Source organism: Panthera onca, chromosome C1, assembly GCF_046562875.1.
Source record: "Panthera onca isolate mPanOnc1 chromosome C1, mPanOnc1 haplotype 2, whole genome shotgun sequence".
NCBI classification, from domain to species: Eukaryota; Metazoa; Chordata; class Mammalia; order Carnivora; family Felidae; genus Panthera; species Panthera onca.
The window spans coordinates 193,679,155-193,691,418 of record NC_138346.1 but is presented as its reverse complement, the minus strand read 5'-3'; the positions used below and the strand labels follow the sequence as shown (position 1 = coordinate 193,691,418).

At 44.4% G+C, this 12,264-nt stretch overlaps 1 protein-coding gene across 4 annotated transcripts in view; it reads left to right on the top strand.

Moving 5' to 3' along the window:
* Positions 1-12,264, top strand: part of THRAP3 (thyroid hormone receptor associated protein 3) — a 76,047-nt gene that overhangs the window by 62,186 nt on the left and 1,597 nt on the right. For all 4 annotated transcript variants that reach the window (XM_060625767.3, XM_060625764.3, XM_060625768.3 and 1 more), the window contains 7 exons: positions 1,408-2,121; positions 3,069-3,241; positions 3,989-4,100; positions 5,134-5,218; positions 7,183-7,370; positions 10,235-10,430; positions 10,859-11,002. In XM_060625767.3, the coding sequence (XP_060481750.2) occupies positions 1,408-2,121; positions 3,069-3,241; positions 3,989-4,100; positions 5,134-5,218; positions 7,183-7,370; positions 10,235-10,430; positions 10,859-11,002 (1,612 nt within the window). The remainder of the gene's footprint in view (positions 1-1,407; positions 2,122-3,068; positions 3,242-3,988; positions 4,101-5,133; positions 5,219-7,182; positions 7,371-10,234; positions 10,431-10,858; positions 11,003-12,264) is intronic.

Here is a 12,264-nt window from a genome sequence, read left to right as displayed (position 1 = left end):
AGAATCACCCAAGGAAACCTTGAGCTTAACTCTAGCTTTCCTGCCTCCCTGAATTTGTGTCGTAGCATAAAGTTTCTTTAGACTGCTCTGCAATGATGTTTTCACATTTAAAATTTGCCTTGGATTCTACCAACGTAAGCCAGAGAACAGAGTTTTGTGGGTCAGCTATCAAAAAATTATGGTCTTTGCCAAAATGAGCGGGCCATTGGAGATGTTAGACCCTGTAGGACCCACCATCTACTGTGATCAATCTGCATCAGCCCATGATGATGAAGAGCTACACCTTGTACCCTCACACCCTCCAGTTGAGGAGACTGGGCAAAATGGGAAAGCCTGAGGCTTAGTCCAGGAAGCCCTTGTTTTAAAATCACAAGGTGGGTGTGTGTCCCAGTAGAAGCTAACCAGGTTGCGTGTGTTAGAAGACGTGACTGTGCTTCTGCTGTGGGGGACATGGTGAGTTGGAACCTGAACCTTTGTGTGTGGTTGGATGGATTGGGATGGCAGAAGGAACAGGGAAGTTGCATTGGGACCAGGTTGTCAAGAGGTACTTAACCGGGCAGGTGGTTCCCCCCTCCTTTTCTCTCTCTCTCTGTCTCATTAGCATATTCTTTGGTGCCCCTGCTGTCCTTTGATTCTTCTTTGCCATATTAACTCAACTATAACTTGATTAGACTTGCTTCGTTAATGGTACAAATGAGATGTTCAGCCTCTGTACTTTCCAGCCTTCAGTGAGTCTGCTTTAAAGTGTAAGTGTGGTTCCTTGCCAGGACTGGGAGTCTCATTAGGAGACTCAAGGATGAGCTCTGCTTTTCCATAAGAACGAGTAGGATGGTTTTTGCCCTCTTCCCCCAATTAACTTGTATTTTGTTTTTATTTGTGTTCGCAGTATATTTCATATTTAGATCTTCTAGGTGACTTGAAGCAAACATGAAGTCTCTTTTGAGACTTGTATTTCCAAATGTGAGTTGTATAAAAAGCAAAACAGTCCAAGGTTGAACATTCTATGTTAACTTTGCTGAAAGCAGATTTTAAGTGACTGAGTGAAGGTTGGATAAGACCTTAATTTTTTTTTTCCTAGACCACTTACAGGTAAGTAGGTTTTTGTTTTTTAGTATCCTAAAAAATTACCTTTGCTGTTTTCTTTTTGGTTGCTCTTGTAAGATACAACTCCACGGGCCATGTATTTTTCTCTTAAATGGCATCCAAGTTCATAGATCTGTGAAGGGCCACTTTTTAGAAATTACTAGAAAGTAACCAAGTAGAAAGTCCTTTGGTAACACTGGAATCTACAAGACATGTTTGTTCAGAGAATTAAAAAAAAAAAAAAAAAAAAAAAAGAATGGTGCTGTTTTAGATCAGGTTGCTTAAAGAAGCCTCTTTTGTGTCTCCCTTGTGTTTTATAACTAGGTACCTAGAAGAGCAGAAGACTGAGAACGGAAAAGATAAGGAACAGAAACAAACAAACACTGATAAAGAGAAAATGAAAGAAAAAGGGAGCTTCTCTGACACGGGCTTGGGTGATGCGAAAATGAAATCTGATCCATTTGCTCCCAAAACTGATGCTGAAAAGTCTTTTCGGGGTAGCCAGTCTCCCAAAAGGTATAAGCTTCGAGATGACTTTGAGAAGAAGATGGCTGACTTCCATAAGGAGGACATGGATGGTCAAGATAAAGACAAAGCGAAGGGAAGGAAGGAATCAGAGTTTGATGATGAACCCAAATTTATGTCGAAAGTTATAGCAGGTGCAAACAAAAACCAGGAGGAGGAGAAGTCCGGCAAATGGGAGGGCCTGGTGTATGCGCCTCCAGGGAAGGAAAAGCAGAGGAAAACCGAGGAGCTGGAGGAGGAATCTTTCTCAGAGAGATCCAAAAAGGAGGATCGGGGAGGGCCCAAGAGAACCGAAAGTGGGCACCGGGGGTTTGTGCCTGAAAAGAATTTCCGAGTGACCGCTTACAAAGCAGTCCAGGAGAAAAGCTCTTCACCTCCCCCGAGAAAGACCTCTGAGAGCCGAGAGAAGCTAGGAGCCAAAGGAGACTTTTCCTCAGGGAAGTCTTCCTTTTCTATTACTCGAGAGGCCCAGGTCAATGTCCGGATGGACTCTTTTGATGAGGACCTTGCCAGGTGAGGTGTGGTCCTTGAACCTCAGGGCTTTAGTGGTCTAAGGGGCATCTCCTTATCCCTTTCTCTAAGGATGTTCTGGAACCAGGACAGGCCCCTCCTGTATTTCCTGTGCTATCCAAGTTTCATAGCTGATACGTCAACCTGTGTTCAGTGGAGAAGTGTGTGTCACTAAGGAGTTATGTGTTGGGGGCAGTATCACAGGGGTGGTGAAGCATCTTTGCAGTCTTCAGTGACTGGCTTTCTGGGTGTTGGGTCCCCTCTTGACCTCTGTCCATTACCCTACCCCATATCCCCTGTCATCCCATTTTTTTCCCCTTAAATGTGCTTAAGGCGATTTTGCCTGTGGAGCCATCCAGAATCCATTTTTCCATGCTGGTTACCAGAGTCAGTTATTACTACAGACCTCCATCACATAACATAGCAATTTTAAAGTTGGGGCTTGGGTGGAAGAAGGGTGTGTTGGCAGAACTTTAGGGAAGAATGGTAAGGCCCAGACTGACTGTGTTTTATACCTGGTGTGAGAACCGCACAGCCAGTTGGAAGTCTGCCTGAGCAGCATTCCAGGCACCTCCCACGTCACTGTCACTTCACTGAGTGGCCCTGGCTGGGCAAACTAGTTGATCTTTTAAATACTTTTCAATTTGTTGTGTGTGTTAAAACCAGCAGCGACTCCAAAAACAGAGTTACTGATGTTGAGTACTTTATTTACCCTGACCATTTGTTCCTGTCAGAGACTCCCAGTGAAAAAAAGGAAGAGAGATTTTGGATGCCCTTTTCCCTAGTTATGGTCCATTGAAATTACTTTGAACTTGGGTAGGAAGCAAAAAGGAACTTTGTGGGTAAATTTAAAACTACTGAGGAAAAAAAAGCATTGTATTTTTAGGGTTTGAGTGTTTTGACTTCCTGTATATCTTGTTCCACGGGGCCTCCCTATGTTTCTTTTTCAGACCCAGTGGCTTATTGGCTCAGGAACGCAAGCTCTGTCGGGATCTAGTCCATAGCAACAAAAAGGAACAGGAATTTCGTTCCATTTTCCAGCACATACAGTCAGCTCAGTCTCAGCGGAGCCCCTCTGAACTGTTTGCCCAGCATATAGTGACCATTGTTCACCATGTTAAAGGTGAGTGCAGACCCCAGCCTGCTTGAGCCTCCCTTTCTGCGTGCTTAGCTTCCTCTGCTATAAGCAGAAGGATGAGTGGGTGACTAAGGGAGCCTTTTGGGGCCCTTTATCTCATCAAAAGGGCCTTTGAAGCTAGAGACTGGCTTGAAGAAATTCCTTCCAAGGAGGAATTTCCATTTTGTAATTACAGACTTGAACATTTTGAAATTATAGTAACCTGTGCTCGTGAGAATAGGTAAAATACTTCATGTAAGGTTTAAAATGCTGGCAGAAGGAAGTATGAAAAGTGGCTTTTCCAGCACCTCTTTTCCTTTCTAGCAGATGAAAGCCTGTAGAGATCTCTCAGAGACTTTGTGCTGTGAATTTCTTCCCCACATTATTCTACCATTTCCTGGGCAGATTGAGGTGGGCAGGTTGGGAATGGCTGAGAGAAGTGATACAGAAGCTAGGTTGGGCCAGTTACAGGTTCTACCTGAAATCTAAACTCCAGTGGGAGTTGGTGCTGTAATTCACAGAGAAGTGAGCTCTCGGTTTCCTTGTATCCATGTCCTAAGACAAGGGACTTACATAGTGGAAACCCAGTGGCCAACATTGGATCGTGTCTGAACCAGCCGTTTTTCCTCCCTCTTTTCAGCGTGTTTGTTACGTGTATTTGACGACTTGAGTCACATCTCTGGCTACAGGTTCATGCAGAAGAGTTGAATATTCTGCCTTTGGTAGCATAACGTGTTCTTTGAATTCCCACAGAGCATCACTTTGGGTCCTCAGGAATGACATTGCATGAACGCTTTACTAAATACCTAAAGAGAGGAACTGAGCAGGAGGCGGCTAAAAACAAGAAAAGCCCAGAGATACACAGGTGAGGACTTCAGCCTTACACTAGAGGTGGCCATAAAAGATTGCTCATCAGATAATAAACTCCTCTTGTTTTTATCAACATCAGGTGCGTTAGCAGCAGGGTTTAGGGTAAACACTCTCCAGACTCTAGGGTAGCAGTGGGCGTTTGTTGTTTGAGTGGAAAGGACATGCCTTAATGACTATGGTTGCTCACTTTGGGCCTGAGGAAGACCGGCCTTTTGATATAGATGAATCCTTGTATTGTTGGGAGCTGACAAATAGTAACCTGAGACCACTGTGAACTTTCTATAGGCAGAGTAAATGCTAAGTTTCTGTAAGCAACCCCTGTGTTCCATATATCAGTTCTTTTGGAAGAATTTGCCGTGGGTGGGAGAGCTTGCAGAATTGTGTCAAAGGGTTTAAAAGCCCAACAGTTTTAGAGTATCACATTCAATTGTGGCAGTATATTCAGCAGTTACGGGCTTTGTCTAGAAACAAACTTGGCCGTATCTTTAATTTCTTAATAGTCCGCTCTTGAGCCTGTTGCGGTAGGTAGGAGAATGCTGTTTCTACAACAATCTTCGGGTTTTAGGGTCTTTGGGGTGTGTGTACGTGCCAGGCCGTTGTTTTCTCATCTAGACCGAATCTCATAGGTAAATAATGGGCTATTATATTCTTATTCCCAAGATGAAAACTGCTCTTTGAGGTTAGCAGGGCATGGATAGTCTTGATGTGAATTTGAGATAATAGGTGTGGGTGTAGGTGAGTCTTTCTTCCTGGCTGTAACAATATTGGGAAGGAATGAGAAGTTTCTTCAGTTTGAGTTTGAGAGGTTGGTGTGTATGTTGTGTGTACGCGCCTGTGTGCTCACGGACACACCTATGGGAGAGTATAAACATATAAGCAAAGAATGTAAATAATGTATGTGTCTAAGTTAGGAAACATAATGAAAAAGAATGCCTATGATTCTGTTGCCCAACTTATGAACTAAAATGTTACCACTACTATATTCATACTGCGGGATATTAAACCTTTTTTCTGTTTTCAATTTTTAGGAGGATAGACATTTCTCCCAGTACATTCAGAAAACATGGTTTGGCTCATGACGAAATGAAAAGCCCACGGGAACCTGGCTACAAGGTGAACTGTTGCTTTGATCGTAATTCCAACAAAATGAGTGCGTTGGGCATGAACTTGACAGAAATGTGTTTGTTTAAATTACTCTCTACTTAAGTTTGTGTTTTTCTTTTAAGGATGGGCATAATTCTAAAAATGAACTACAAAGGGTTAATTTTTATTAAATGTATCAACAACCTTTGTGAAGTGGTTAGAATATGGTAAATGACCCCAAAGTCTATTGAGGTGAGCTTGAGAAAAAAAAGAGAGGAGTTTTGGAACAAGTGCCCATGATGAGAGAAGAAACTTTTTGTGATATTTTTCTGCTTGTAAGTATTATCAAATCAACTATATTACATGCACTATTTCCAACCATGATTTCAAAAAGACATGCATGTCAGAGGAGAGTGAAATATTCATATCTTAACATGGTAGACTGTTTTAAACAGCTAGTCCAGTTTTTTTTTTCTAACATTGTACCATATTTATCATCTGTCGGTTACTGTTACTTTAAAAGCTAAACATTATTTTGATAGCCCAGCTACATTTGCAATGATGTGCACGCAAACATAGTTATTAAGAAGTTAAAGCTTGTATGCAGTCTTTTTACTGTGAAATAATAGGTTTGGGTTTTTTTTTTAAGTCTTAGTGTTTATTGACCTTCATTCACATATGCAGTTAAAATTTAAAATTAAAGATTTCCATTGCTGCTGAAACCTTTTCTAAAGATATTAATCTTCAAGTCTTCTGGACAGAATTGTCTTGGTAGTTGAATGTGATGAGAGGCACTCTGGCACAGTGTCTTCTCTCCCACCCCCTTTTCTTTTTCTCCATTTGTCGCCTCCCCCACCCCCCGGTACTCCCCCAGCTCGGCACTAACCATGTGAAATGCAAGGCTTTGAAACAGCAGAAGAGAGCTGGTCCTCAAGGCCTCGCAGAGCTGACCCCATAGAGGTGCTGGGGGTGCACGGCCTCAGGGAGCAGCTTCTGCCTTTGTTTTGTTGTTTTGTTCTGTTTTTGTCTTTGGAGGGTGCAGAGGCCCCATTCCCTCTCAAAACCAACATGATAACAATAAACCTTAAACTTATTTCGGCAAAAAGCTTAGTAGTTTGTGTAAGTGCAATGTTAATACAGAGTCAGCTGCCCATTCCTTCCTCTTTTAGAGAAGTTTTACTTCCCATGAGGCAAATCCTGGTGCTTAATGATCCTGAATCCACCTTGCCCTCTGCTCTGAGTGTCCCAAGAGCTGTTGAAAGCCTTTGCCCTGGTTTGGGACGCACAGTGCTACTGCTGTCCATCTGCGGTGCATGTACCCTGAGGCTTCGACTTCCTAGAAGTCAGCAAAAACGGGGTTTTGCTTTCTTTTTCTGCTGCTGCTTTTTTCTTTTTTAAAATAAATTTTGACCTGGTATTGTCACTTCATGAATTTTCCATAATGGTTTTTGATGTTCCCTCTCTAAAGCTGTTTCTCATTGTAACTAAGCATTTTGGAAGGCTGCTGAAGTGTCCCATGCTCTGTTGCTGGGCTGCATGCTCAGAGCCAGTTCCAAGGAGAGCATAAACCCATGGTGGCTGCCACAGCATAGGTAGGGAAGGACAACACGACACAGGCATTTCCGCTCTTGGTGGTGACTATAGGCCTGACCCAGCCTAACCAGCCACCCTCTAAAGCGGAATTTGGCCTTCTCAGCTTGTAGGCTAGCCAGAGTCATTACTGGGCCACAGAGGAAGCAAACAAGGCGCGATCAATGTTTAGCATTTTCAGAAGGTAGACATTATTTCAGAGAACTGGTTTGGGTTCTGTGAGGGACCCTCAGGAAGGGACTTCTGTGGGACGTCCTGTATCCCTCCCAAGCTTGGGTGCGGTGCCTCACACTCCCAGTGCTTCCTCTGTACCGCTCCATTGGAGTGGGAACCACAGTTTGTGGGGTGGTTGAGTTGGCAGCCCTGAATCCCAAAAACCTTCATTTTGATTTCTCTCTTGGCAGACTGAGGGAAAATACAAAGATGATCCTGTTGATCTGCGCCTTGATATTGAACGTCGTAAAAAACATAAGGAGAGAGATCTTAAACGAGGTAAATCAAGAGAATCAGTGGATTCCCGAGACTCAAGCCACTCGAGGGAAAGATCAGCTGAGAAAACAGAGAAAACTCATAAAGGATCAAAGAAGCAGAAGTACGTAAGCCCCTGTTCCCTCATTCAGACTTCTGAGTGGGGTCTCTTGTCTGCTCCTTCTGGGCTCTATACCAGAGTTTCATTTAGGGTTAGGGATGATAGCAGTTTGTTCTTTGATATCCTGTAACTGTCAAGTAAGGTCCCTGGCTTGAAAACAACTTCTGCATCAAAGTAGGGGTATGATCCTTGTCCAGAGAAGGCCTCCTGGGAGGTGGGTCTTTAGTTTGGCTCTAGGGATGGAGTGGAAAATCATTTGGGAATTCCTTTTGGGTTATTTTAGACATTTTCTTTGATACATTCTTTTTCATCACAAATTTTAATGGGGAGGTTATGTTTTAGAAATGGCTCAAAGTTGTTGGCTCATAGTAACACTTTTGTCAAAGACATAGGGTGAAACTAAATATAGGACAAGGTTGTTGATTTTTTTTTTTTTAAGAACATTCTTCCCCCCCCCCCCCCCCCCCCGGTTAATGTTTCTTTATTTTGAGAGAGAGAGAGAGAGAGAATGAATCCCTAGCAGGCTCAATGCTGTCAGCACAGAGCATGATGAGGGGGTTCTTGGGGCTCTGTCTCACAAAGCATGAAATCATGACCTGAGCCAAAATCAAGAATTGAATACTTGACTGAGCCACCCAGGCGCCCCAAGATTGTTGATCTTAAATGCCCTTTAAGATCTAGTTTGACAGACACTTCCAAGTAAGGTGTTCCAAATATTCTTTAAACAAAGGTAGCGTTGTTGAACTTCATAGGGCAGCATTCATGCCAAGGTCCTGTCATTTCTGTTTACATCTGTGAAAGTTCCATGACTTTTCAATCATGTCTCATTAAACGTAGAATTGAAGCCCCACACATTCCCATATGAAGCAACACCACTTTTGCTGTTTCTGAACTTTGGCCAGCAGGCGTTTTCATTATCCATTTTCTGATAACAATCCTTTGAGATAAGTTGCATGGTTGGTATGGTACCCACTTTGCCCATTTGAAAGATAAGCTGAGCTTATAATGATTTTTCTGAAATGACATAATTATCAGCTGACATCAAAACTCAGATCTTCTGTCCCACTTTTTCTTCCTTCCACTGTGTTACTTGTGCATCAGAAGCCCTGGCACTTGCCAGGACTGCCCCTTGACAAAGGGACCTGATAATCCTCAACAGGGAGTGGATGTGGTGGTCCAGTAGTCCTCAGCACTGCTTCTGGTGGAAAGGAGGCAAAACCCCTCAAACATTTCAGGGTTGGGTTTGGATTATTGATCCTGATTCCTTTCCCTGGAACACGTACCTCTTCCCCTGACTTGCTGTGTGATGTTGAAACCCTAGTGTTTTGTGATTGGGGCAAGAAGAAAGATGTTTAATCTCGTTAAATATCATTCTTCAGGGGCTCCTGGGTGACTCAGTCGGTTGGGCATCCGACTTCGGCTCAGGTCGTGATCTCACAGTCCGTGAGTTTGAGCCCAGTGTCAGGCTCTGTGCTGACGGCTCGGAGCCTGGAGCCTGCTTCTGATTCTGTGTCTCCCTCTCTCTCTGCCCCTCCCCTCTCATGCTCTGTCTCTCTCTGTCTCAAAAATAAATTAAAAATTAAAAGAAATAAAAAAAAAAAAAAAAAAAAATATATATATATATATATATATATATATATATATCCCATCACTCTTCAGTTTACAAAAACGGTTTCTCGAATGACTGAAGAACAACTTAACCCAAGATCACACAAGTAATAAAAGTGATACTGGGACTCCAGTCTGAGGCCTTTTGGGATCTTGTTTTTAAAACCTCTTAGAAAAATCCTGTGATGATAACTTAGATTTCCCCTATTTATGAGTAAATGCTAGAAAGAGGCACTAGGATTTAAATATTTAAGTTCTTGAGCTTCTCAAATGGCGAATGTGGTGGGAGAGGGAGCAGGGTGCTTTGTTTGCGAAATGGAGGGGGACATGGGAAGGGAGGATAGCAGTAGGTTATTGGCGCTTGGCTGGCCTTTACCTCTAAGTGTCCTCTACTCCTGGGAGCCTGGCCTTTCTGCCATCTTAAAGGCAGCCAGTAACCCCCACTAGCACATGGCAGGACTGGCACCGACTTCTCCATAGACGGTGACTCATTGTAGTAAGCTAATTTGCCCTGGTCTGTAATTTCTCTCAGATGAAGGGAAGGGAGGGAAGTAACTCTGGGAAGAGTTTTGCCGGATCCTGTGCTTTAATAACTCAACCTGTTTGAGCTCAGTGAGAGGTGGTATGTGGGATAGTGGTATAATTAGAGCTAGGTTTGAACCCCAGTTCTGCTCAGCTCTGTCACCCTGAATCTCTTGTCTATAAAGTGGGAGAAATAATACTGAATAATCACAGCCGCCATTCACTACACACCTGCTATGTCATTGTGAAGTGTTGAAGCATATTGTTTGTTCAGTCTCTAGAACAGGCCTAAATTAGGCCAGTAGTGTTCTTCCTATGAGAAATAAAAGTAATGTAAAGCACTAAACACATGGTAATATATTAAACCTCTGTCCCAGTTCCAGATACGTCATGGCTTGCAATGCAGCGTTCTCTCCTCTGCCTTTCTAGTTCATGCAAATGTATTATACGGGGCCATGGGCTGTGTTCTGTTCCTTCTCTGTGTATGTCCCATGTTCATCACAGGCTGACACACAGACCTGTCACTGAACATGACCCACAGAACTGAGAGGAGGCCTCCTAGGTACCCTGGGTGGGTAAGTTGGGGGTGAGTTGGGTGTTTTGAGGTTACTCAGTGTCTTCAGTGTTTTCATCACAGATATGTTCCTGATTGCCCTGTGCTTCTTACCAGTGAGTACAGCCAAGGGCTGTACCCTGGAGCTTGGTGATTTAAATCCCTGGCTCTTCTGTTTTCGTAGGAAGCACCGGAGAGCACGAGACCGGTCCAGGTCATCCTCCTCTTCCTCCCAGTCATCCCACTCCTACAAAGCGGAAGAGTACACTGAAGAGACGGAGGAGAGGGAAGAGAGCACCACAGGCTTTGACAAGTCCAGACTGGGGACCAAAGACTTCGTGGGTCCAAATGAAAGAGGAGGCAGAGCTCGAGGGACCTTTGTAAGATCCTGCCCCCTCTCCCTTTCTCTGAGCCCCTGTTCCTCCCAATTGTTTGTTTATCCAAATACTAGTTTTATTGTCCTTGATACAAGGAATTCAGTCTATAGATCCCAGAATCTGTGGTTCCCCTCTTCCTTAAGCTTTTTCTTTTTACTTATTTTTCTTACCTAGAAAGCCTCTTGGGGCTTCTGGCCTCATTATTTCCCCCACTTACCTTGACTCCCTGCTGTGTCTGTAGGGAGGGCCTTGTGCCATATGGTCCTCTCTGTATGGGCTCCAGACTTGAGCTAGAGACCATTTGACCAGCAGATTGACCAGAGGACTGCTGTCTGTTCTGCACTAGAACAGGATTTGAACAGAAGGCAGGGAGTTGTTTTTCTCCATTCCTGACATAGTCCTTTGTTCCTTTTCCCTACTTAATGCCACAGCAATTTCGAGCCAGAGGGAGAGGCTGGGGCAGAGGCAACTACTCTGGTAACAACAACAATAACAGCAACAACGATTTTCAAAAGAGAACCCGGGAGGAGGAGTGGGACCCCGAGTACACACCCAAAAGCAAGAAGTATTACTTGGTAGGTGTCTGGGATAAGCGGGAAGGGCCGGAGCAGTGCCTTGGGCACACACAGTAGCTGATACCAAGCCTTTAATTGATCTGTCCAGAACTGTGATTAAATACGTGTGTAGGCATATTGCACTGGGAGGGGGCAGGGGGGAGATTTGTACTCGAGGGACAGCACAGTGCCGGCAAAAGAGGAGTGTTCTCTTGAGAGCTGGTCCCGGCCTCAGAAGTGTTTTATCGTCTAAGAGGTTTATGGATTCTAGGATAAACAAGAAGGCTTGCTCTGGCCTTTTTAGTCTGTGAGCTTTTTTTTTTTTTTTTTTTTAAGTTTATTTATTTATTTTGAGAGAGAGCGTACAGGGAAGGGGCAGAGAGAGAAAGAATCACAAGCAGGCTCCGCACTGCCAGCACAGAGCCCGACACGGAGCTCAAACTCACGAACTGTGAGATCATGACCTGAGCCAAAGTTCAGAGTCAGACACTTAACCAACGGAGCCACCCAGGTGCCTCATAGGTCTGTGAGCTTTTTAATTGCTAACCCAACCTCAGCCTCCCTCCAGCCTTTATTCAGGGATGGAGTCATAACCCTCTCCCAAGTCTGCAGTTCCACTCTCACTCCCTCGTGCAAGATAGATAGAAAAGACAGCACAGGGTCTCTGTGAGGGAGGGGATCTGTCTCCAGAATGAAATGACACTGGGCTCCTCTCATCTCAGCTTCTGGTCACTCCGAAGTAGCAGGCATTTCCCAGGCTCTCCCTGTCTCCCTCATACTGGGGCTCTTCTAGGCTGGATTACCTTGCCAATGAGTAAGTTCTCTCCGCCTTGCTATATATCACTAGCAGGCCTAGGTCCCAGCACGTGACTCTGAGTGTTGTAACCAAAGTAAACTTGCAGCCAAGCCTTCATCACCCACAAGAAGGGCTGGTGTTGGTGTGTATTGTCAGTTGCACAGTTAGGAAACAGGTTTTGTAGATGGTTGTGTACAGCCAACTTCACTTTTCTGGGGCTGCTAGGAGCTGAGTTGAGACTCCTAGAGGACCCTTGGACCCTCCAGGGAGGAGTTGGTGCGGCCTAGGATCAGTGCTGGAGTGGCACTGCTATAGGAGAATGACTAAAGTCCATCTAGAGCCCTTCTCCCTGTCTCCCATCTGCCTTCTGAAGGAGCATTGCTGGCTTCATGCATTTAGGCTGTCGAACAGGCAGCCCTGGTAAGAAGCAGCTGGCCCTTAGCTGAGTTGACCCCTGGAGCCTGAGGTCCTGCTTGTGATGGTTTAG